General features: G+C 40.7%; 1 protein-coding gene and 1 long non-coding RNA gene across 3 annotated transcripts in view; one reads left to right on the top strand and one right to left on the bottom strand.

Annotated features, from left to right (window-relative positions):
- Nucleotides 1–27090, top strand: part of LTBP1 (latent transforming growth factor beta binding protein 1) — a 228226-nt gene that overhangs the window by 132955 nt on the left and 68181 nt on the right. For both annotated transcript variants that reach the window (XM_075267491.1, XM_075267493.1), the window contains 4 exons: nucleotides 1126–1394; nucleotides 14435–14537; nucleotides 20470–20541; nucleotides 26717–26839. In XM_075267491.1, coding sequence (XP_075123592.1) covers nucleotides 1126–1394; nucleotides 14435–14537; nucleotides 20470–20541; nucleotides 26717–26839 — 567 coding nt within the window. The remainder of the gene's footprint in view (nucleotides 1–1125; nucleotides 1395–14434; nucleotides 14538–20469; nucleotides 20542–26716; nucleotides 26840–27090) is intronic.
- LOC142197309 (uncharacterized) overlaps nucleotides 1–27090 on the bottom strand; it is a 644898-nt gene that overhangs the window by 568140 nt on the left and 49668 nt on the right. The gene's annotated exons all lie outside the window — the stretch shown is intronic.

Genomic DNA, 27090 nt, shown 5'->3' with positions numbered 1-27090 from the left:
TTGGTAAAAGGATTTTCCTAACAACTATTCTTTTACTTCCCCTGCAGCAGCTTCTGTAATACATGGACATCTGATATCCACATAGTGAAAGCTGCTGTGGCTCATAGAGGAAGATTCTGATAGTTGGGGTTCATGAGAATAGATTTTTTTTTCTGATTCCTTACTGGTGCCTCCATTTTTGAGATATTCACTTTTTTCTTTTTATGGTAACGGGCTGTTTGGTGCAATGAGGGCATCGCTGTTGTTCATCGCATCAAAGAGTTGCCTCCCTGCTAAAGATGGACAGGGCAAGGCAGTATCCACTTAGATCACTGCAGGGAGAGGGCGGTGGAGGGACTGGGCACTGGAAAGCTTAGCTCTTTGGTAATGAAAGCAACGGCGATGGTTCATTGCACCAAACATCTTATTATCATGTTAGGGAAAGAGCTAGTATCTCAGCAATGGAAGAAACAATCAGGAAGCTGTGAACCCGACTAGCTGACTGTACTTATAGTTCAGTACAGTTCTGGTCACTCCCTTTAAATACATACCCTTTTTGAAGGTTATGCCATATTTTAAGGGGATGCAATTTTAGGTTTGCAATAGGTCAAAACCACTATAAAAATGTAACATGGAATGCCTTAGCGTGCTACTTACATAGTTACATAGTTGATGAGGTTGGATATAGACATTAGTCCATCAAGTCCAACCTGTAACCCTACAATTCCTACAGTGTTGATCCAGGGGAAGGAAAAAAACCCCATGAGGCTCATGCCAATTGCCCTATTTTAGGGGAATAAATTCCTTCCCGACTCCAAATCTGGTAGTCAGTATAAAAACCCTGGATCAACGTGTCCTTAAAATCTAGAATCCATAACCTGTTATATTTTTCCAATTGGATAAAAAAAAAAATACTGTCCTTGCAATTGTAATGCAAAAATATACAAAACGTTGAGTGTGAACATGAGCTTTATAAGCTTTCTGGCCGATGACCGCCTGGCACAAGGGTGGCAATGTGCAGTAAGACACGGACCCTTTTTTCTAGTAACTTTACAACCATGTTATTGTGTAGTCTGTTTAATAATATATTTTCTAGGTAGCGTTACAGTTGTGATTGTGTATTAAAAAGGTGGGTTTTTTTTCTAGTAAATTATCCCCCAAACATGGTCAACATCCACGTGAAACACCCACCAGAGGCCTCTGTTCAATTCCATCAAGTATCCAGAGTTGAGAGTTCTTCATCCACTCAAAAGAAGGAAAGTCAAATCGGACAAGCACATGTGTCTTACCATGGTGTCCAGAAGCATCAGTTACCCCATGTCGTGTACCCCCATCAACAGACTGTATCCCATGTCTATCCAGTTTCAGCAAAATCCCAGCTTGGTAGATGCTTCCAAGAAACCACGAATACTCAGGTAACTTCAGGTTATACTGAAAAAACTATCCTAAGTATTGGTCATCAGTATGTATTACTGGGAAACCCTTTGTCTCTCTGTAGTTTCTCATTCAGTTTTCTTCCTGTGGCCACCTTAATGGTGAATCCAGACAGAACTGATAGTCTAACAAACTACAGAAGATCAAGTCGGTTGTCTCTGAGCTCAAACCACTTCCAAACCATTTCTAAAACTATAAAAGACCCAAACTCCATTTAGTTACAGCACTCTAGACAAGTATCCATTCAATGATGAATTGCTTAGGATGTTTTGTAAAGGGAGACACCAGAACCCAGAATATTAACCTAAAAGATAGGTTAGAGTCACCTGAATCAGTGTTTTGCACTTGAGCCTCCATTGCCAAGATGTCGCTGTGTTTGTCAATATGGAAATGAACTATTTGGAGTGGCAAGAGGTAAGCGGAAATGCCCTTGTTTTTCCAAAGAGTTCATTTGCATATTGACCAAATTGCAGTACGAGAAAATAGTTTGATTAATAATAATAATAATAATACATTTTATTTATATAGCGCCAACGTATTCTGCAGTACTTTACAAAGTGTAGGGTTCAAGTACAGACAAAAATATACATTACAGAGAAATAGTCACTTCACACAATAGGAATGCGGGCCTTGCTCTCAAGAGCTTACAATCTATAATGTAGATCTGCGGGGCTGGGTTAATGGGTTCTGGTGAAAGACACCCTTTAAAGGGGCTCTAACACTGGGAAAAGTCATTTTTTTTCTAAACACATGCTTGCATAGGCTTTAGAAAGTCTATTCCACACTTACCTTTAGTATGTAGATTGCCTCACTGGTCTATGAATAAGTCAGTTTTTATTCATATGCTAATGAGCCTCCAGCCAGCTCAGGAAGTTCAGCACTCGTCTCTCCTATTATCTCCTATGTGTGTGAAGCAAACAGGAAGCGAGTCATCAGCAGCAGCAGCAGCAGTCTCCCATAGAAAACAATAGGAGAGGTGTGCACCATCTATCGTGCACCAGTCTAATTAGCATATGAATAAAAACGGACTTATTCAGAAACCACTGAGGCAATCTACATACTATAGGTAGGTGTGAAATAGACTTTCTAAAGGCTATGCAAAGGTGTGATTAGTTAAAAATGACTTTTCCTAGTGATAGAGCCCCTTTAAAGATCTGGAAACTGTATACTATCTGCAGTATGGACACAAGTTGAGATTTTTCTATGTATTTTTCTGAGAGTTAATCTTTTCTTGGAAGCCAAAACTTGTTAGGTTTGCTTAATTAAGATTCCTTCTTGGCCAACGTATTCCTGAAATCCTTAATGTGTTCAGCATCTGTTAGAAAATTTCCATGTCATACTGAAATCTCCCTACTCCTTCTCTGCTAGTTTAAGAAGAGAAAATTTCTGACTTTTTTTAATTGGTCAGAAAAATAAATGTAAAGTATACAGAATGTAAAGCCGGGTAGTCTCGGGAAGCTCAGATTCTTTAAGGCTTCTTTAAATCCATGGGCAGAATGCAGCTTGCTGTTTATGCCTATGGACAGTAAGCTATAGGCTGTAAATCAATGTGTAGCTTGTTGAATGCTGCACAACTCATATTTGCTTGGATCTTATTGAGTTTGCTTCACAATATATTAAAAGGACACTACGGTGATAAGGTGAGTATATTGTATGAAAAACCATCCTAATAATTGTCTACTCACGGTGTCTATCCTTTATCCTTTTTTTCACCTTGTTCCAGATGTGACATAATCACAGTTTGACTTCTTTTTTCTAGCATGGATTGTTGTGTAAACCAGAGGTCTCTGCAGATACTTTTGAGATTTTCTGTATGACCTCAGATTCATCAAAGTGATTCCCACCCGTTCTTTTGTCAAAATGCCTTTCATGTAATCTGCTCCCTGTAGCTCTCTCTCTTACTGGCCATATTTCTTCCTCTCTCACCTTCAGGTTACCGTGCCTCAGTTACCTTCCCCAATGTTAGCAGCAGTAGTTGGTACAGCTTTACCTTTGGTGACATCATCCTAAGCTTAAGGTCCTAGAAGCTTCATTGTAGTATAAACTCTGTAGTGTTTTGCAGAAACGGGAAGTAGACAAAGATGAAAGTACTAGTAGTAGGGGTACAGTACCAGAGATGGGTCACAGCAAATCACATACATTTTAATTAAACTTATTCATCTACAAACCTGTCTACTATTATCATAGATTTTCACTGTAGAGATTTCATAAGAAAAGATTACCTTTTGCAATGGCTACAGACTCATTTTAAGGAAATGTTTCTTATCTACATACCCCGATCTTTTGTTCTTGTGTTCATAGCTTAAGGTTTGCATGGTATCTTTAAAGTATTAACGACTATACATATCATCATCACATACACGTATATTGTGTAGTGTCCCCAATGTACATATAAGCAATGATGGCCACGTAGGGCACAAATTCTGTGCCAATACCATCAACTGCTGGTTGAAACCTGTAATTGACAAAATACCTTAAATCCCTAATAGCCAGCCAGGGCAAAACTCCAATTTTGACCATATAAACAAGTTTGTAATCCTTATGGAAAATGTTGGGGTACCTTATACATTGGTTGATGGCAGACATATGTCCTTAAGGGGAACTTGGCAGCAAGTTTATGCTGCCCTATCTGAAGGCTGAATAAGGTAATGACAAACACTATGATTTCAGCACCGTGTCACTTTTGGACAGGACAACATCAACCTTGTGACAGTTTCCGCCTGTTATATATGTTCTTGAAATGTACTGTATTTACAACATTTCATAAAAAAAATTGGCATCTATGAATATTTATAGGTCCAAAATCCCAACAGTTCCAGCTTCTTTATCATCTTTCATTATGTAAGATCGGAGGCCTCCTATATTTTGCTGTTCTTGCTTGTAGGGTCCTCTCTGTAATCTTCAGTGACCTGCATTAAGCCATTGGGACAGCAGAAGGGAGGAGTAGTTACAGAGGTGCCTGGCACTTGTAGAGACTGAGCTCATTCCAGTACAATGTTCTAAGTTGTTAAGCAAAGCTTTATGATGAAGAAAAATGTGATAAATCTCTCCTGAGACCAACATAATTGTGTGTTTCATGAAGTTTCGCTTGACCAGCTTAAGGCTAAAATGACAATAACCAGAGAACTATTGGCCTTGTCTTAAGGTTTTCTCATTTGTAAATCTTTCCAGTTAAAAAATGCTTTGTCATCAGGGAACATGCCGTAGACATTCTCCAATATTTTATGACCATTGAAATAGATTTAAAGGGACCTGGTCACATCAAAAATACAGGCTGATCTGTAGGGAGTATGTTATAGAGCAGGAGGAGCTGATCAGACTGATGTTCTTATTATGTAGTATTGCTCAGTATAACTTTTGCTTCACTGAAAACCACCAATCATTCTAGCCTTAGGAGTCCAGTGGGCGGTCCTATTCAATGATTGACACTGACAGTCTTTCTTATATTAATAAATGTGTGAGACCTCTAACTGGACTCTTAAAGCTCAGAATGGGCAGTGATTTACATCAATGAAGTACAAGTTATACTGAACAGTTACCCACAATACTATGCATCAGTCCTTTTCATGCATTGAGATAATCAGAACTTATAAGTACCTGGGTGTGCTCCTCAATAATAAACTGGACTGGACTAATCACCTGGATGTGCTGCACAGAAAGGGTCACAGCAGACTCTACCTGCTCAGGAGGCTGAGGGCCTTTGGAGTCCAGGGGACACTTCTTAGGGTTTTTTTCAACTCTGTGGTTGCTTCATTCACCTTCTTCAGTGTAGCCTGCTGGGGGAACAGTATATCAACCAGGGACTGAAATAGACTTGACAGGCTGATCAGAAGGGCCAGCTCTGTCCTGGGGAGCCCCTTGGACCCAGTACAGGTGGTGGGTGACAGAAGGATACTGTCTGTGGTGACCTCCATACGGGAGAACAAATCCCACCCCATGTGTGAGACCTTGATGGCACTTGGCAGCACTGTAAGGGACCGTCTGCTCCACCCCAAGTGTGAGAAGGAGCACTATTGCAAATCCTTCCTCCCTAATCTACATCAGACTAAGCGAAGGTCACTCTGCACAGAAAACTAAATGATCCTGAAGTCTTCCTTTTGTCTTTCTTCTGTTACTAAGCTGCTGTGGGCTCCTAGTATATCTTCTCTTCTCAGCATATGTGTGCCTACGTCTGTAATATATTACTGTGTATTATCCTGTATCTGTATTACTATGCTGCTGTAACATACTGAAGTTTCCCCACTGTGGGACTATTAAAGGATTATCTTATCTTCTATAATATACTGCCAACAGATAGTTTGGACGTTCAATGTGAATGATTCCCTTGATATTACCTATGTTAAATTCTGGCAGAGGGGAGAATTTTGCATTATTTAGATTTAGGATGTAAAATCCATACAGTAATAGGTAATTCTCTGTTCCAACGTTTCAGTCCTGTGTAGTGTATTGTCTCTGAACTGGAAAATGAACTTCAATAAGATCTTAAAATTGCTAAGAATTGAAAAGATTAAGAGATTATTAAAGCCTATAAAGAACATTCATCTAGTACTGTATGTGAGAAGGACCAGGTCCTTCCTTTTCTTCATCCCATTCTGAGGGCTTATTATGTAATGTTATCCTACAGATTTTCCTTTTTTTTTCTCATATTGTTGGTAGGGATGGTATGTGACTACTCACCATTATTTATCTCGTGAGGTGATGTCATCTGTGGATGTTTGTGAGCCGGAACCATCTCTAGTAAAGGATGATAAAGGACACACACCATTCTCTTTACTGTTCGGTCCCTTCATCTCCTAGCTTTGTTGATGGTGCTTCTGATGAAGTGAATGGGATGTTCAGTAATGGTGATGCCCCATTCTAACAATCATTGGGGGCTTCTTACGTAGATTACTCATGATGATATCTGCTGATGTATTTTATTGGTAGGCTACAAGATTTACTAGTTACATAAAGATAATCCTTCTCTTCGCATAACAAGAATATTTGCTTCTTTCTTGGTGTATAAATTCCATGAACCCCAAAACAGCTGTCTGAACTTGGGTCCTTCTTTCCATTTGGAAAGGCTCTCTGTTTCCCCATAGAAATGAATGGAAAAAGCAGCCCATTCATTTCTATGGCGAGCGCGCGTCTGCCGGCTCCCATAGAAAACAATGCGATCTGCTTTAGACGCTGCTGCTACGGAACGTTTACACGTTCTAAAGCAGCCAGCATATCAGCCATGTGAAGGGGCCCTAATACTGTGTGGATCCACAATTTCGGACAATTAAGGACCCGCAAAATACGGTTGTGTGAATAGGGCTTTACAGAGCTTTAAATTATACAATCAACTTTGTTCTGCATTTGGTACAATTTTGAACACTTAATGTTCTAGATTTACATCATACAGATCTGTTTTATAGGACCGTGCCATGTTATTATGACCTGTAATAATATCACATGTCTGCTATAAAACATATACTGTGTTATTTAAATAGTAAAGGGCCCCCACACAGTCCAATCTGCTCCACAGTGACCCTCACACAATACAATCTGCTCCATAGTGGCCCCCACACAGTCCAAACTGCTTCACTGTGGCCCCACACAGTACAGTCTGCTCCACAGTGACCCCCACACAGTACAGTCTGCTCCACAGTGACCCCCACATAGTACAATCTACTCCACAGTGGCCCCCACACAGTACAATGTGCTCCAAAGTGGTCACCACACAGTATAATCTATTCCACAGATGGGTGCCCACAAAAAGAGCTCTGAGTGCCACTTTTGGCACCCGTGCCATAGGTTCGCCACCATGGACCTAGAGTATATTGAAGGCCTCTGAATTAGCTAGTCAACACTTTACTTTACATGGGACAAAAAGCCCCAAATATCTGTCCGCAGTTGTTTCGTCCTTTACAGCAGTGTTTTGTTTGGCTAGTCCCGTTGCAGGGCATGATATAGAGTAGAACTTTGACTATAGGGTGGCACTAAGACAGCTTTTGTTCCCCTTGGAGAGAGCTTATTTGGTCATATTCTAAACAGCATTTGCTGTTGGATCAGTTCATTTTTTTCAAGCGTATGTAACAGGTCAGAAATTTGTTTGTAATTGACGAAAATCCTTTTCTGAAGTTTTCTTGTCGCAAAGGAGATTGAAAAACATCCATCTTAAATATCTGGCATCACTCACAAATGAACCATCAGATTCTAAACTTCCACAGTGTCAGAAAAATGTAAAACAAAATCAGGTGTGGAACATGTTTCACACATTCCCTCTGTTACCATAATATGCAGGCATCCATCCATAAAGCGAAAAATACCCACCCAGCACATAGTAACCCAGACTGGAAAGACTTAAAGACTCATGGTTTGGCTTCATATAGTTTAAAAATAAATATACTGTCAAGAACCAGCATGGATCCATTTACTGCGCTAATGCTTTATCCCCTAAAGATCTTGGATAAGATCAATACCATGAAATATCATAGGATTAAAGATGTATCAAATACCAATACAAGTTAAATGCAGATATAGTTACTCTAATATAAGAAATATGGTTGGGTTTTAGTAGTGCTGAGAAGAATTTCATGTATGAGCCAATACAAATCTTGGTCTTTGACAGCTGCCTTCAGAAAATCTAAATCATTTCAACTTCTATCCTCAGACTAAAGGGAATGTGATATTTCTGTGCCACTACGGGCATATTCATATATCTTGATCTTACTATAGTTGTACTGCTAGAAAATTCATGTGCAACCATTCAAGGCTAACATAGTCCTCGGGATATTTTGGCTACAGTTGTGCATAGTTCTTAAAGCGGACATCCAGTTCTAAACAACTTTCATACATGAATTGTACAGGTGAAAAAAAGTCTCTTTTTAGTAGATTTTGTTAAAGATCTCCGTTCCCTGCACTACCAGACTGCATTTCTGTTTTCTAGTCTCACACAAAGAAGGCTATGGAGAGCGAAGTGGAAGGGGCTGCTACCAGCTAGTAATTTATTTATTGCCTCATTCTGTACAGTGGCAGCACATTATTTTATAAGATATCATAGAGTCAAAAGAAGTATCTTAAGCATGCTTCTTTAGGTTTTTTTTTTACAACCAGGCAGTATTAATACTATATAAATGACCCAAAAGTTCAGGCGACTATATGGCTCAAGGTGATGTCATGAGTTGCCCAGATCAGTGGGGGAGAACCCTGTCTGTCTGTACCATGTGACTGGAGGATATTATCACTTTGTGTATATACACGAGTATAAGCCGAATTTTTCAGCACAGTTTTTGTGCTGAAAAAGCCCCCCTCGGCTTATACTCGAGTCAAGCAAAAAAAGAAAAAAAAAGCAGCTTTAAAAAAAATATATAATAAAAAAATAAAATAAATAAAAGTTCTAAATCCCTCCTTTCCCTAGAATACATATAAAAGTAGAAAATGACTGTGAAACACATACACATTAGGTATCCTGTGTCTGATAGTGCCCGGTCTACTGTATATAGGGTATCTGCAGTGCTCTGGTTCCGTCGGGAAGGGGTTAATAGGAGCACTGCAGATATCCTATATTCAGCCAGGCTGAATTCCAAGTGGGGAAAAAAAAACTCAGTCCTCAAGCTCAGGGAAGGGGCAGACAGACAACCAAAACACCCCCTCCCCTTCCCCAGCACCCAGAATCTACTGCACCCAAAAACTCCGACCATTTTAATTTTTTAAATTTTCCAGTAGCTGCTGCATTTCCCCCCCTCGGCTTATACTCGAGTCAATAAGTTTTCCCAGTTTTTTGTGGTAAAATTAGGGGCCTCGGCTTATATTCGGGTCGGCTTATACTCGAGTATATACGGTAATTGCACTACTGTATCGGACTAATGTAGTCCTTTCTGAATATAAATGTGTTCTAGCAATGTGTACTAACAGTAGTTTGCAGTATGATTATGAGATTCATTGGTTTTGGAAGCAGTCTGTTGCACCGGAGGTCTAGCTCTTGTTTTCGTATGACTATTAGGATTTCTTTTTAATTACTCATTACATGTTAAGTCAGAGATCAAGGAGATGGTAATCTGGTGTAGATCATGCTAGCAATGAAAGCTGGCTTTGTGTTGGATTCCTGACCCACCTCCGATGTGCATCACCAGGTGTGTAATGATAAATCGGTGAAAGAACCTTCAAGTCATTGACTCAGATTCCCAAACATTGGATCTAGTTTTCATAATATTACATCAAAGCCATCTACCGATAATAGGTAGAAATAGACTTATTAAATTAACCCTAGGTATCCCATCCTTGGTTTTAGATACAAAAAAGTAAGAATACCTTGTGAGCAGAATAGTAGAGGTAACTGGTGGTCTAGCTATTGGACTAAGTCATAGCACAGACCTCCCTTTTTGCTCTGATCGCTATGATCAATTTAGAGAAAAATAGAGAAAGCTGATCAGTATTTGCTATCTCTATCTTAGACCAGCAAGGATGCAGATCTTGATCACTTCCTTCACTCCCTAGCCCAGCACACCTCTTGTCATTGACCCTATTGTAGCCTACGAGAGATGTTGACCTTGACCGGTGGTTGTCCGGTGACATACAAGGCTGCCTAGATAGATTCATCAAAAATTTACTGATTCTCTGTTTTAATTGCCAGTCTTCTTATCCAGAAAACTTTACTTTCATATTTGAGAGTCTCCCATTCCTTGTGTCGGTAACATAATGAAGGGACTCACTGGCTAAATTAATTCCCTAAATCAGCCCTTCTCTGCATCAGATGTCATGGAGGGTCGTGGCTTAGTTAATGTCCTGAGGCAGACCGCTCCATTTGGGAACATCACTTATTTTGGAGAGGAAGCTTGGTGCCTATGTCAGAATAAGTGAATGCCAAAGTGAAGCTCCTAAACAATGGGACTCTAAGGGGTGCTGAGTGTGGGGAATCTGTGGAGCTTTAAAGTACATTGGTAAGTTCAGTTCATTTCTAGTTTACAAACATGTAAGAATCTTATTTTGTCACTATCCCCTTAAATGCCACAGACCAAGTACAATTGACCAAAAAAAAAAAACTACATGATTACAGGTAGAGTCTGATTAGACATTGGGTCTTGCCACAAGAGTGTGTGGTACTCCATAAAAATGCTCAAAGGTTCCCTTTGGATAGTGTACCTCTTTATGAGATCTAGCTGTTGGGAGCAGTAGATACGTGAGGGAATACACACATGGCAACAGGCTCTGGTTGGCCTAGATAAACACAAGCATCTCTTACCATTTCTGTATCCAGGCATAGGAGGCACCTTCTGCCCAGACCATGTCTAGGTGCTTAGCAGTAGCAAATTTGGTTTCACAGCTCCCAAAGTGTCCTGCTTGGACTACAGACTGGAACCATCTTGTCTTTATCAATGAATCTAGGATTTGTTTGGGACCCAACAATGGTCGGATTTAAGTATGGAGGCCTTGCGATGAATGCTTCAATCTTGCTTTTGCTATAGAGTGAAAAAATGCTCCAAATGCTGGTGTGAAAATCTGTTATTAGTGATACAAGGGATACCAAGAAGTCAGCAGTATGTGCCGGTCATCCTGCGGCCACATGTGTTGTTCTCATGACAAGGCTTCCAAATGGCATTTTTCAGTAGGATAATGCTTGCCCACACATATGTTTCTGCCAGATTGTAACACTTTCTTGGTCTGCTGACCAGATTTATCACCAATCGAGCAGAATCTAGAGTCCCAGCCACAACATTTGTGAGAAATGTTCTGCCAGATACCATACAGAACTGGTATACCTGCATGGCCGGCTGTATCTTCTCTTGTGTCTGGGCTACAGGCAGCCCAATAGGGTACTAGACTTCCTTTCAGTTTTCTCCTGTTTTCACACATACAAAGTTTCATTCCATTTTTGGTGCATTATTTGTCAATGAGAGTTTATTACCAGCGTCTAAAAGGTGAACTTAGACTTCATCTCTAGACGTTCACATTGCACTTAGGAGGAGCTGCTGTTCAGGACTTTTCTTTTCTTTAAAGTGGCTTCCCTCCGTATTCTTCCTTAGCTAATGATCCTCTTGGCAATGCCGCGAGACTACATGCATGCTACCCTATAATCATTGCTGTTCTCCTGGCTGGTTAGTCTTCCAGGCAATTGTCATTCACACTATTACAGCCTCTAAAATATTGTAGGAATGTCATGCTGTGGGACCAAAATGTGAATTTGGTATTGGTTTTGGAGCCTTTCTTCGAAATTGTACAATATGTGATTTATTTCCTGTTTACAGTCTGCTTGGCACAGTGATACCCAGCTGCACAAGCTCATTGTTCAGTTACCTCAGGCCTCCTCGCGCCACAAAAATGAATACTCTGGAATGTTCTCTGAGGTGCACAAAATGGAATGAGGAAAGTAATTAAAAGGTCTCCTGTGGATCCGGCGGCTGCTGAGATCTGCACCGAAGCTGATCACGTTCTGTAATGCCTGTTCCATGCACACTAAGCATTGGTAGGACACTTCATAATGCCGTATTCTTGGAGAAACATATTGAATGTTGGGAACGTTTCTGAAAATATATGGGAAAAATGATGAAACCCTCTTTTTGGTTGCTATTGGAATTCTAGTACTCTTTCTCTTGTTATATATTTCCTTTATGGGCTAGTAGCCTCTGCTCACAACTTCGTCTGCGGGTTGTTGGAGTGGATGATCCTCCTATATTCAGCAAATTGCTGTCGTCGATGGTTTACCTGCTCCAGCGTTTCGGGCGGCTCTTAAGCTGTCCTGCTGCTGAATTTGTTCCTTGCACCGTGCTCGCTGGGATGCCATATAATGCATGTGTTGTTGGCGCCGATGATCCCCCTCAGCTCCGCTTGAGGAGAACTCTGTGACTTCTGGCTACCTTTATAGCTCTTGTTGTTTGCGACAAATTATATTTTCTTTTTCCAGGTATGTTTCAAATTGACAAACTGCCAGGAGCAGATCAGATAACATGCAAATGCAAATGCAGGGACAGAATGGACAGAAGGTTATCTGAGTGTTTATCTCAGTTCCCAGGTCTGTTACCTCTCTGTATAAGCTGCTACAGGAGCAGTGTAATATAGTATGTGAACATAAATTCATAACAGTCGTGAAGCCATCTATGTGCCAAATTTCATTCAAATCCGTTCAGCCGTTTATGTTAGGTGTCCCATATACCTAGGGTGTTGCTGCACCTCCCATTTTCACATTTAGTCACATCCCATGCCCTAAATATAATGATTGACAGATCCCAATGTGTGTTGACCATGGATGATAAAGGAGGTCCAGCAGGTGTGGCCCCACCCTCAGTGCACTAGACAGGTAGCTTATTTGCATATAGATTAAGTATTCATTTTCTCGGTAGCAGGACTTAGATTGTTGTGGTGGCAAAACCTGATTTTGACTCTGCATTAGAGACAAGTTACAAGTATATTAGAAGTTCTGTAATATCATCTTATTGGAAAAGCAACGCAGAACTGGAGTAAGGATTATGCTTGTATGGCGGCCAGTATTCCATGAATGGAATGTGCCAGAAATTTTTATTTCCCAGTGTCAATCCAGGACATACAATCTCCAAGGAGCCTTTCTTTGTTACACTGGGGAACACATTTAAAGTTTCATGTTGCTTCTTTACTGAAGAAAACAGCTCTGAATTTATTTTTGTGTGTAATTTCTTTATAAAAGATAGTCAGTATAGCCATACTCTCTTAAATTCCCTTATGTCCTATGTTCAGTTATTTTCAGTGTATTCAGTTTGCATCACTATGACCAATAGTACCGTATATACTCGAGTATAAGCTGAGTTTTTCAGCACAGTTTTTCTGCTGAGAAAGCCCCCCTCAGCTTATACTACAATCAAGCAAAAAAAAAAAAATTAGTTCTAAATAACTCCTTTCCCTAGAATATATATATAGAAGTAAAAAAATTACAGTGAAACACATACACATTAGGTATCCCTATGTCTGAAAATGCCCGATTTACTGAATATAGGGTATCTGCAGTGCTTCTGTTCTGTCGGGAAGGGGTTAATAGGAGCACTGCAGATACCCTATATTCAGCTAGACTGAATTCCAGGTGGGGGAAAAATAACCCAGTCCTCAAGCTCAGGGAAGGGGCAGACAGATAAACAAAACACCCCCTCCCCTTCCCCAGCACCCAGCAACTACTGCACCCAAAAACTCTACATTTCCCCCCTCGGCTTATACTCGAGTCAATAAGTCTTCCCAGTTTTACGTGGTATAATTAGGGGCCTCGGCTTATATTCGGGTCGGCTTATACTCGAGTATATACTCCAATAGACACCAATAGAAATTACATGTTTTTCCATATTTCCTACATCTGATGTGCTCTTCATACAACTGTAAATCAAGATGAGCGTATACAACTTGAATAGTATTTGGCTTCCCATACTTAAAGGGGTTTTCCTAGGAACATAGCCACATGTAAATTTACAAGTTAAACATTATTGCAAATATAAATAACAATTTTGCAGACTTTTAAAGATTTTCTGTCACCATCTTAGTGGGTACAGTCTTTTGTCTTGATCAGTTGTCAAAGGAAACTACCATGAAGTCAGGGACTTCTTATGGTCTGAAATACAGCCATGATTTTCTTATTGTGGACGGGTTATCTTTTCTTACATGTAGTGTCCCCGCCTAATAACCTGCCCACAATAAGGAGATCATGGCTAGGTTTCTGACAAGTGTTAAACTATAGAAAGTTCCTGCATTTATGGTTGTATCCTTTGGCAACCAATCAAGACAAAATACTGTCACCTTTAAGAAGGGATGATGGACAGGACCCCATTGGAAGGAAACCTGGAGAGGCGATCAAGCTTGCACGCTGTCAATTCTTTTGCCAGTCTTTGGCGAGTTGTGGCGGCTATTTGTGTGGATGCGCGGATGCTGGGGTTGCTCCACTCTTATGTAGGCCAGTGTGATAGGCGAGTGTGTAAGCAAAGTCCCCCACTATGGTGACATCCAGACTCATACGTGCTTGTGTGGTGACAATATTGCATACTCTGTCTAGATTATATGTTTGGATAATATTGGTGACCTTATAGTTTCTCATTTTATTTTGTAGTGTGGAAAGCCACTTCCAGGACTCTCCAAGCAAGAAGATTGCTGCGGAACAGTCGGCACCTCCTGGGGCTTAGGCAAATGTATGAAATGTCCAAGGAAAGCTAGTAAGTATAATACCGATATTTTGGCTACTATCATACATTAAATTGGGAAATACTTATCAGCAATGTTCAGGACTAATATTTCTGCGTTATCGCTGATTTTGCAAATAGTAATTGTTCGTTGTTTTACTGTGACTCAGTTAAAAAAAATTAGTAAAATACTATACACAAAAATACACATTAGGGAGAGTGTGTGCCTACATAGGTGTACGGAAACTTACAAGTCAGCCCCCTTAACATCATGCATGACTCAGTTAATAAGCCTACTGACATGATGTGGAGTTTATTGCCAAATTAGTATTTCTATTCCAAAAGGAACAGATTCCCAGCTATGGACAGTGCTGTTTCGGTCTTTTGGACCTCCTCAGCATAAATGAGATAAGATAATCCTTTAATAGTCCCACAGTGGGGAAATTTCATAGCGCAGGGATACTGATTTGGCAGAGTGAGAGACTATAGACCAGGGTCAGGGGATAATCATATATATTAGGGAGAGTGTGTGCCTACATAGGCGTACAGAGACTTACAAGTCATTCCTGCTCCGCTAGGGATTCTGGGTAAAAAATATGCAAATCTATTCTCCAGGATGTAATTAGGAGAACAGTGCACTCTGTGTGCTGCCCTCTAGAGGGCAGCCCCCTTAACATCATGCGTGACGCAGTTAGGCTCCATTCACACGGAGTAACGCCAGGCGTTTTTTGTGTGTATTGTGTGTGTATTTTACAGCCGTAAAAAGCAGTCTCCATTGAGTTCTATAGTAAAATGCTGGCGTTTTTTTACGTCCGTAATTTTACATCCGTAAAATTACAGACGTAAAAATACAGGCGTATTTTACTATAGAACTCAATGGAGACTGCTTTTTACGGCTGTAAAAATACACACAAAATACACACAAAAAACGCCTGGCGTTACTCCGTGTGAACGGAGCCTTAGGGTCAGTGCTGAATTCAGAACGGTTCTGCTCATGAGCACTGAGTGTCTTCCATGCTGCCGCTGCTGAGTGTATATAAGAAGTACAGATATGGGAGTAGGATCAACTCTTCTCTGTGTGCTGGAGATCTCATAACAGATAGTCTCTGCTAATTCTGTAGCTGAACTCAGGGAAAACTGATAATTCAGTTGGCTTTACACGGCTTTGTTAGGGGCAAGAAACACAATCTGTCTATTGGCCACATTTACCAGCCCAACTGTACCTGCAGCTGAACGGACCAGAACATGGATCGCATTTCCTGGTCCGAATACAACCATGTGAAGCCAATCCTAGAGGCTGAGTCTACAAAAGGGAACAATGCGCAAATCACTATGTCAAGCTCTGTGCCAGACAATGTGGTAGCCTACAGAATTGTGAGCGGAGCTATAGTGTATAATACCAGTAACAATATTAGGCGGGATTCACATGGTTATAACACGTCCTTATTATATGGACAGCATTACCTGTCTAAATCCCATTCAGTCAATGGTTTAATAACCCAAACTAGCAGCATCATAGGGATCTATAATGCAGTGAGTTCAGATGATTATATACGAAGTTAGAACAGGATTTGTGTCCGTATCGTATGGACGTACTATAGCCATATATATGGCCCAGCCTAAATACATATCATTGCAATATACAGTGAATGATACTGTATATTTACTGTCATTCCACTTTATGCTGTTATTTTTACAATAGCATGTGGATCCTTTAAAAATATTTCACCTGCCAAGGTCTTTTTTTTTCTTCTAAAGATGAACATTTTTACATTGAAATGTTCCTGAATCACGAAAGTGAGAGGAGGTGATGTTGACGGATGACCGCTGATTCATTTCATACTATAAGAACCCTGAGGATCTGACTCATCATGAATATTTTCACTCCGGGCAAGAGAAATGAATCATGTTCAGGATTAACAATCTGACATTAAAGCGTAACTTTCCCCACTCGCGGTGAATCACGTCCAGTGTGCGTCTGGGTCGCACCTTCACAGCTCACTCTCCAACTTATTTCACATTTCCAATGCAAGTCAAGAGAAACTAATACAATTATGTATCCCAGCACTGCATTTGTTATTTTTGCACATTCCCTGCAGGTTCCTATTTTGTAAGTTTCCAGTCAGGACACAGCTAGTGCTTAGCAATAATCTGCCAGCAGTACAAGTCTCCACAGGGTACATGTCTTTTAGAATCAGAGGGCTTGGCATCCGAGCATGTTAAAGTGTTTCTGAAAGTCTTGAAGTTTACTGGAAAAACTATTCAGGCTAGTTTAGAACAAAAAAAAGAAGAAAGTTACTGTACAAACCTACCAGACTGTGCAGGTAATGGGATTGTCTGTTCATTGGAGCAAAAGGGGAATCAACAGAATTCGCTTTTTATCGGGATTTTTCTTCACTGTATTTTAATAGCTGATAATTCTGTAACTTAGACCATGACAAACATGAAGAGTTGGACCGTATGTGCTTATGTAGAAATGTAACTCATCCTATATATTATACCAGAAGTTCATTGCAGGGAAGAGGTGGGGTACAAGACAAGTGAAAAGTACTATGCGGACTATATTCATATACAGGTCAACTACTCGTACACAAGTAAAGAAGTGTGAAATCTTTAGTGCAAAGCCTCATACAGTATACTGTACATGGAGATGCCAGGAGTCTGTATGACCGCACATGTAGTCATTGTGAAGCAATAACCACAATGGAGCACATTTATCAATACTGTCAAAGTTTGCACTGTCTACAACTAGAAATCCTATTCAAGGTTTTAGACATATTTATAAATCTGTCATACGGACCTTCATAGATTTGTCTCATTTTCCCACTCGTCAAAATTCTGTCTCATATATCCGATGTGAGAAAGTCTGTCTATGTTGCGCCAAAAAACAATCTGTCCCCATTGCCTGTGCACCAAAATACTGTCTCAACTGAATCCTCAACTGACTTTACACCATTTTAAAGTTGTCACTTTACAGAAGAAAATCTGCACCATATTCTTACTTTTCTGTCTTATAGATGTCTTGTAACATTAAGCCCTTTAAACCACGCCCATTATGGCGCACATTTTTTTTTTTTTTTTTTTTTAATTCTATTTTTTCTGGTGCTCACTGTTCATAAATATGTTGTACGTGCTTTCCTCCACAATTTTTTGCTCAAGTGTAGAGCGAAAAATGTCGGACTTCTATTTATAAATGTGCCCCAATGTGTTCCACCATATGGCATCATATTACAGAGGTGACCTTTCCTTCAAGAAAAAAAACCAAAACGCTTTTAGCAAAAGTTTTGTGTTGGACCCGAAACACAAACTTTTGGGGATTGTCATCCACGAATCAATATTCTATTCTGGGGTGTTTCTGGCAAAACTTGTTCCACACAAAATTTTCTTTAGACCCCATAATATAATGATTGTAGCCTCAGGCAAGGTGTGGTAAAATAGTGAACACTTAGGCTGAGTTCACACGGGGTTTCTTGGTCTGGAAACTGAGATGGAAGCCGCTTCAGTATCCGGACCAAAAACCGGGTAGCTGCGAGTTGATGCTGGTGCAGTGCGGCGGCATCCAGTCACGCACTCTGCTCCGGATTAGGCCCAATGGATGGGCCTCGTCCAGAGGAGGGAGTGTCTTCTGGTGGATTCACGAGGTAAAATGGCCTGAAGAATGAGCATGTCCATTCTTTTTTTGGGGAGCCGGAACAAACGGCTCCCGAAAAAAAGGCCTGGCTGGCTCCAATTTGATTTTGAGACGATTGCGGCCTCAAAATCCTGACCAAAAAACTCTGTGTGAACTCAGCCTTATAAATTCACCATGTCTCACCTCTCCTGGACTTTTACCCTTCCAGCCAGTAAAAGTAAAGTATAAACCACTCACCTAACATACATGTGCAATCACAGACAACACTGGTCAGAGCATGCATGTAGTCTACTGGGTAGTGGGAGCTGCGACCTCCTGTGCGCCACGTGTTGAGACGGAGATAGGGTAAACCTTTGCAACCCTGACGAAGAAGGAGTAGATATGTGGATGACAAATAATACTCACCAATGACCTACCATTCTGACAGTACTTTGGTCCACCACTACTCTTTGGTTTTGACACACATGAAATGGCTTCTGAACCAATTGTTGACGGCAGTGAAGACCTGAGATTGGCTGAGGGCTATTTCATGCAAGTCGACAGGGACCCTGGGTAGTATTACAGGAGCAGTGGTGGAGGATCTGTGAAGTGAGTAATGTTTCTATTCTTTTATATTAAAACCTAATGTGCTTGCTAAAAATAGAATATATTGATAAAAAAAATACTTTACTAAAATAGAACTGATATACAGCTCATACACAGTGCTATGGCACATATTTTGCTGTACAGATCATTGTGTCCATTTCCTCTGTTTGGAAGGCCGCCAGAATTTTATCACGTCGATATGTCTAGTAAGGGCTTAAAGCTCAGACAAAATCTGTATAAGGCTGAGGCCACACGTTGTGAAGAAGCTGCTGGCTTTGGGTCAAAAAACAGCAACAAAGTCTGCAACAAAAAAACACAGCTTTTCGGCAGGGTGCGACCTAAGAGTTAGGATGTGATATTCCTGCCAACCCCAGAAAGATGCATTCTGACATTAGAACGTGATTTGAGACATATTTAGTGGCCGATTTGTCAAAACTGTCCAAAAGAAAACCATCTTTGTTGCCTTTAACAACCAATCACAACATAGCTTTCATCTTATTCCAGCAGTTTAAGAAGTAAAAGGTGAGCGCTGAGTGGTTACTAGGGGCAACAAAGACAGTTTTTTGGATTCACCTTAAGGCTAATGTCTCACGTAACTTCTGCGGGAAAAAAAAAAACACTGTGGGACACTGGCCTAAAGTGTTGTTCCAGCCAAAAATCATTTATCATGTATCCACTGGATGGTTGGAGATAATGTTCCATTGGTGGCAAACCGCACACTGGGACCCCCAATGATCACTAGAATATGTGACCCCAATCCCCAAAGCCATATAACTGCTAGATAGTGTTTCAATGGAGAGGTGACACTTATCACCACCCATATCCGTTTTAATGACACGCTGTCACTGCCTTGGCCACAGACCCCACTTCTTAATCTCTGTTCCAGTGTAAGTTTAGTACAGTCACCTTTGATGCCCCGGGCAGGACTGCACTTGAGCCAGGAGGGAGCTTCATGAGCAAGGTCCTCCGCTAGGAGACAGTGACTGTGTGTTACTCAAAGTGACATAGGCCGTGTTAGGCAGTGAATTGTCCTGAGTACCTCAGACCTCGGGACCGCACTCAGGGAAGCACATGCAAGGGCATGATCATATTAACGATAGAACGTCTTAATGCCAAGCCCGGCATAACAAAGATAAGATAAGATAATCCTTTAATAGTCCCACAGTGGGGAAATTTCAGTAAAGGTCCCATTAGGAGCAGAGTGAAGGCCCCTACACGGCCATCTTTATGCTGACAGACTTTATTAGAATATCTTTCTTTTTTAGAATGAGCAGGCTATGTACAGAAGAAAGAAAGTGAGAGAAAGGCCACTAAGGCTGGTCTTGCATGAACGTAATGTAAGTCCGCAAATGGTCCGCAACTGAGGGTTTTCAATTGCAGACAAATTATATTCAATGTGGCCTCTTACACCACCGGTTATTTTATCCGTGGTGTGGTCGGGCCGCAACCATGGTCCGCAATTTATAGGACATGTCCGTAATGGCCGTGAATTGCGGCACTGCACGGACTCGTCCATAGAACTCTATGGGTGAGTGAGACAGGACACGGACATCTGCGGAGCCTATGTTGCCGATTAGAAACTAGTGTTGCTGATCATAAACTTGCGGACCGTACATTCAATACGGTTGTGTAAGACCAGCCTAAGAGTTGACATTTTTAACTTGAAATATCCATTTCCAACTTATCCACAATGTTACAGTATTTGTGTATTGGAGTCATCGTATTAACATAACTATTGTTTCTTTACAGCCCATTCATCGAATTCCCAATACATGGAGTGTCCTCAGGGTTTCAAGCGTATAAATGCTACATTCTGTCAGGGTAAGTTGTGGAACCTATTGTGGAACCTATAGGCAATGAATAAGGGTTACTTAAAGGGGAGGTCAGATCAGTGGCCTCACAGGTGCCTTAAAAATAGGCATCACCATTCTGCTATGAGTGAGTGGTGTGCCAGTAGTACAACCTGCGACTAATGTGGCTACTGAGTGCCGGAAGACTGGCAGGATCCATTATAGCATGGCTGGGCAGGATATGAAGAGGTGACTAGTGTCTATTGATCATTAGTAGTCGTATTATACAACACTTACAAGTCTTCATTTTTTTTCCCAGAAACTACAGAACTTGTGTAATGGCATTTATTTATTTCTGCAGTTTTCTTTTTCATTATCTTTCACAATACTTGTCTCCAGTATTAAATCCCTATTTGTTGCCATGATATAATTTCTCAGTACATTTATCCTTTTGATGCGTTAGGATTTTCCACAGTCGCTAATACAATAATAAGTGGTCACACACTCAGATTCTGCTTTATTATTAGTAGTAGTAGTAACAGTAATTTTCTTCAATTATTACATGCACACGAGGATATCTAGTTACTTATAAATATTTTATTTACTAGTCAGGACTTATATGTTGCTCATTATCTTCATTATGGAAGATTATCCTTCATTGATAGACACTTAGCGATGGAGTTAAAATTTAACATATCAGTCAAAGATAAATGGAGTGTACAAGGTATAAGAAGCGATATTAGAAAATCCTTTGCGTGTTTCCATAGAGTTAGTTCAGATTTCCTATAACAATGTCTATTTTTAAAGGAGCAGGGTATACTAGAGGGAATAACCTGTTCTATTATAGGTATGGTTAGAAATGCATAGAAGTCATGATGGAAATTAATGAGAAAAAATTCATTTGCCTAATGTTTGGTTTAGGAAAGATGACATGAAATCCTAAGTTACTGTGATTGTTTCACGGCCTCAGTGTTTACCTATAGGGATAAGGTTGCACAAGCAATTTTGTGACCAAAAAGTCCTCATCAAGCAATAGCCTTAGTCGCCACATTAGATTTTTTATAGTCTGTAATATTTACTTATCTAGCTTGAACTGTGCCGTGCTCTTTCTACTGTTTTATGATGTCATGATGGGGGTAGATATGACGCCTCCAGTAACCAAATGAAATATGTTCTGTAAGTTTTTTGCATTTGGTTTCCAGCTTCAGATGTTTTTTAAAGTTAATAGTAAAGATTTCTCTAAATGCATAATGCCTGTTTATAAAGGTGCCTGCTTTTTAGAGCTTTCTGGTGCAGTTCAACCCATTCCCAGGCCTTTTATCGTTTCTTTAAAATGACCTTAGTTGGACTTGTTGATTCACTTGGCTCTCAGCTGGACCATCTAAAGAATACTACAGAATAGGCAGGACTGTCTTAAAGGGATCCTATCATTAAAACTTAATTTTTTCTCACTATCTTGTAGGAATAGCCTTAAGAAAGGCTATTCTTCCCCTAACTTTAGATGTCTTCTCCGCATCACCATTCGGTATATAATCCGGTTTTCGTCTGTATGTAAATGAGTTCTCTCGCAGCCCTGGGGGGCGTCCCCAATGCTGCCAGAGAACTCTCCAGCGCCGCCTTCATCATCTTCAGGAACGGGTTTTCTTCGCGTCTTCTTCCGGGGTTGACTTCAAACTTCTAGGCCTCGGGCCTAAGGCAAAGTCGACTGCACATGCCCACCTGCCACAAGAAAATGGCCACTTACACAGTATTGTAAGCGACCATATTCTTGTGGCCAGCAGACATGCTCAGTCAGCTGCCCGAGGCCTAGACGTTTGAAGCCACCACCGGAAGAAGACGCGATGAAGAGCCGTTCCTGAAGAAGATGGAGGCGACACTGGAGAGTTCTCTCGCAGCATTGGGGACGCCCACAGTGCTGTTTGAGGTCTGGAGTCCGCCCTCGGTGCTGCAAAAGTACTCATTGGCATAACGACGAAAACCGGATTATATACTGAATGGTGGTGCGGAGAAGACATCTAAAGTTAGGAGACGAATAGCCTTTCTTAAGGCTATTCCTACGTGGTAGTGAGAAAAAAATTGTTTTAATGATAGGATCCCTTTAAGCCGGGTTCACACAGGGTATTTTGGTCAGGATTTTGACGTGGAATCCGTGTCAAAATCCGGCTCAAAAAAACGCCTCCCATTGAATTCAATGGGTTTCTTTTCCCGTGAGCGGTTTGTTCCCACTCACAGAAAAAAGAAGCGACATTCCCTTTGTTGAGGTGGATTCCACGGCAGAATCCGCAGCGTGAACACTCCCTCCCGACTAGGCCCATTCACTTGGGCCTAATCTGGAGTGGAATGCCGCGACTGGATGCCGGTGCACTGCACCAGCATCCAGTCGTGGCTAGCCATTTTTTTGGACTAGATTCTGAGGCGGCCTCCGCATCAAAATCCAGTCCAAAAAACTCCCGTGTGAACCCAGCTTTAGACTACCAAGGCATAGGAGGAACTGATTTACAGAGACCAACAAACAACCCCGCTCAGAAAGATGCACTGAATTTTGCAAAAAGTCTCTATAAATTTGGCACATCTCTGGGCTTCACGTTCTGGAATCTTCAAATTCTAATATACAGTAGTTCGATTCCCCATTTCAGAAAAAAATGTATTTTGTTAAAAGTATTCTTGGTTTTTATATTAGCCCCTTTCATCTAGCTATATACACTTTTGCAAGTTTGCCGCTGGTTTCATTCTGTTATCTATTCTGGAGTTAAAAATAAAGTAGAACCTTTATGGCCTCAAACACAAATATATGCGTCCTTTGACAAATGCTTCTAATATCGTCTAACACAGAACTGCTCCCTATAATGCCGGTTTTATGAACTTTCAATGATACAGCGGTGTTTAGTTTTAACAAGTTTTCTTTGTGTTCTGGCCCCTATAAACGCTGAATGTAATTATTCATTACATACTCATGACTTCATGTTATTACGTGCTTATTGTGCTCATATTTTATTCATTACCGGCTGCAGATTGACACAGCTGGTAATGCTGTAGATTAGCAAATGAGTTATAGGCAAATTATAGTTTATAGGAAAAAGATACTGTAGTGTAGCATGCACCTCCTTGTAATGTACAGTCATGATTTATGTGTTTATTGAAATACACACTAAAGCTACATGCACATGACAGATTGCATGTAACCTGGAACAGACAAGGCATGAATGGCAGCATTGAGATGGCCATGCTTTCCACAGACCCATACATTTAAGTGAATGGACCCTCATAGCAAAATAGTCAGGAATAGGTCTTGTCATGGGTTTTTTTTTCGCCCAGACTCTCACACTAACCTATGAAAAACATGGTTATGTGTTTGCCCATAGAAAAGAAGGGGAGATCTTCCTTCCATGGACATAAGTACTATTTGCAATATTTTTCCCAATGAAAGCTAAAAAGTTCTGTATTGATGGAATCTCCAGTGTTATAAAGTGGCTTTCCCAACTTATCGCTGTTAAAATTAGTCATAACCCCCACCCCCCAAAAAAAAGCCACAGTAAAACTCGCTGTAGTGGGTTTTGAAATGTCCTGTTGACTTACTCTAAAAGCACGTCTACCATGTATATCTGGTGTCTTCCATTCTATAAAGAAATAGAGAAAAGGACCAGACATGGACCCGCTGGGAGATCAAACGCTCAGGAATTGCGCTTCCACCACAGTAATGAGCAAATCGGCTTTATTTGGCAAAACACAAACACTACGTTTTGCCAAATAAAGCCGATTTTATCTTTACTGTGGTGGAAGTGCAATTCCTGAGACTTGGATCTCCCAGCGGGTCCATGTCTGGTCCTTTTCTCTATTTCTAAGTCTACACTTCAGGGTGTTCTAGAATTTTTGCAGCTGTGACTCTCCCCACACAAAGAGGAACCCTCTGGAGATCGGTTCCAACTAGAGATGAGTGAACAGTAAAATGTTCGAGGTTCGATATTCGTTTCGAGTAGCCCCTCAATATTCGACTACTCGAATCGAATATCGAACCCTATTATAGTCTATGGGGGGAAAATGCTCGTTTCAGGGGTAGGCAACATTCGATCAAATTATACTTACCAAGTCCACGAGTGAGGGTCAGGCTGGATCCTCCGAGAAGTCTTCTCCTTGCAGCATCTTCCGGCTCTGAATTCACTCTGCCAGGCATCGGGCCTGGGCAGAGCCGACTGCATATGTCCGCACTAGAAAGCAATCGGCTCTGCCCAGGCCCGATGCCTGGCAGAGTGAATTCAGAGCGGGAAGACGCCGCGGGGAAGCTGCACGGAGCAGACTTCTAAAGGTAGGAGAAAAACCAGCGTTGATTGGCCAACTGTATAGCATTTGGCCAATCAATGCTGGTTCTGCATCGAACTTTTACGTTCGAACAGCGAGTGGTACTCGATCGAGTGCGAGTATTTCGAATACCGTAGTATTCCATCGAATACCTACTCGATTGAGTACTACTCGCTCATCTCTAGTTCCAACGCCTCTAAAAAGGGTTATGTATTCACAACCTTATCAGGTGAGAACCTGTCCTTTGCAACTGTTGTCACTGAAATTCAGTAATACTACACTATGGGCTGCTCTGTGTTGTTTCTTGTTTTCTTTGGATCTCCCTAATTTTATAAAGAAGGGAGACTACAATGAAATGCTTCTCAATAGTTGGGGTTTCCTGGTGTCAGGGGACAACATTTTACTTAGCCTGAGGAAAGAAACTACCTACTGACCTCTTGTATGTAGAAAAGAACATAAAGAGGAAGAAGGGAATTGTGGTACAGAGATATCAGTCATCTCACAGTCACTTGGATAAGCCTCGGTGTCCAGAAATTCTATATCTCCTCACCATACAGTATGTGTGACATCATCCCACTATCCAGTCTACACTGAACCTGCAATGGTTCAGAAGCACAACAGTCATTGGTGTTCATCAAAGTTCCCTTTCCCAAGCTTGGCAGAAGGACAGGAGTGCAGCAGTGAAATTGAGTAAGAGACCGGAGGGAGCTCTATGTATATCAGTCATTGCTTTGAGGGTTGAGTAGTGTTTACATTGAGTAGAATTGTAAGAGGCCCCTGGTGGCTGTAAGTCTTCTGGGACTAGATTATAGACTGGCCAAGGCCAAACCTTTGAAGTGCAAAGGTGTTATATGTTCTAAAGGACATAGACCACAGGAATAAATGACGTTCCAAGGGACACATGTGAGGAGAAATTGCCTATGTGATTTCAAACCACAGTTTCTGGGGGAATAACATTTATTTTTGTTAGTGTTGTATTTTGGCTCTTGTTCTTGAGGAGTCTATATATACCCTTATGAGTTTTATATACTCTTCTGGGATTTTCTGACATTCAAGAATGTCTCACAATAAACTTTTTCTGCCAAGTGTAGTGAACCAGTAGGATTATAAGCTGTTTGACAGAAGACCACCCTCACATAATTTAATTTCTTTTATAGAACTTGGAGGTAAAAACCTTGGCGGGACCACATATGTGGCCATTTCACTTGCCACATTGGCAACCCTTCTGCCATGGGCAGTGATTAGGATTATTCCTGTGTTAGACCAGGACATGGTGCACTTCCTTGTTCAGGTTTTTTCAATCCAACAACAAGCTGGAAAGATCAATGTTCCCTTGTTTCTTACCATTTTCTTCATATGTCATAACAATTTCAGAATTAATCTACTTGTTCCCAACTTCTGTATTGTAACTGGGCATTACCTATGAGTATACAGTACAACATTTGGGTTATCAGTGCAATGCCTCTCAATGCCAGTGTACATATGTGACATTTAGTGTCTTGCTTCTATGTATTGAAACATGATTTATGCTATTAAAATGTACCTCTTATTATAGGAACTTTTCATAAATGAATAGTGCAAGTGAATATGCAGATTTGTAATGTATCTTGTTAAATAAAAAATGCTCCTATCTCCATTTTATTGCTCTGCTTTTCTCCACATCCTCTCTCTCTGTCTGACTTTCTACATACAGCATTCTTCTATGTTAGAAGTAATTCATCCATATTTGCTCTCTGGATATGAGTTGCATTAGTGCAAACAGTCAAGGGAGTTGGAAGAAAGCACCCTGATAAATGGAGAAAGAAGCATTTTTCTTTTACCAGATATATTGAGAAGCTTCTTATAGTTACTTGTACTCTTTAATGATAGATATGCTTTCATTCCAATCCTTTGCATTTTTTCTTTTGCAGATATTAATGAATGCTACATGCAAGGTGTATGTCCTAATGGGGAATGCTTAAATACTGTGGGCAGCTTTAGGTGTACTTGTAAACAAGGCTTTGTTCCTGATCCTACCTTCTCTTCGTGTGTGGGTAAGTAGAGATGCTCTACTGTTCAAGCACAGTTCCTCCAGTTACAACGTGAACGTTGATAGATAAAAAACCAAAACTGTTTCGGAGACTTGGGTTCACTACTTGCAGTAGGCTATACAGTAAGATTCCTTCTTGCCCATCCTTGTTGTCTATGTGATTTAACCTTGAACATTCTAGTTAGTGCCTAGATAATATAATTATTTGCCCAAATGTATAAAAATATAATTATATGTTTAGAAGTAAGAAAATGA

This window comes from Leptodactylus fuscus, chromosome 3 (assembly GCF_031893055.1).
Source record: "Leptodactylus fuscus isolate aLepFus1 chromosome 3, aLepFus1.hap2, whole genome shotgun sequence".
NCBI lineage: Eukaryota > Metazoa > Chordata > Amphibia > Anura > Leptodactylidae > Leptodactylus > Leptodactylus fuscus.
The sequence above is the reverse complement of the archived record's forward strand: the minus strand, read 5'-3'. Positions and strand labels throughout refer to the sequence as shown.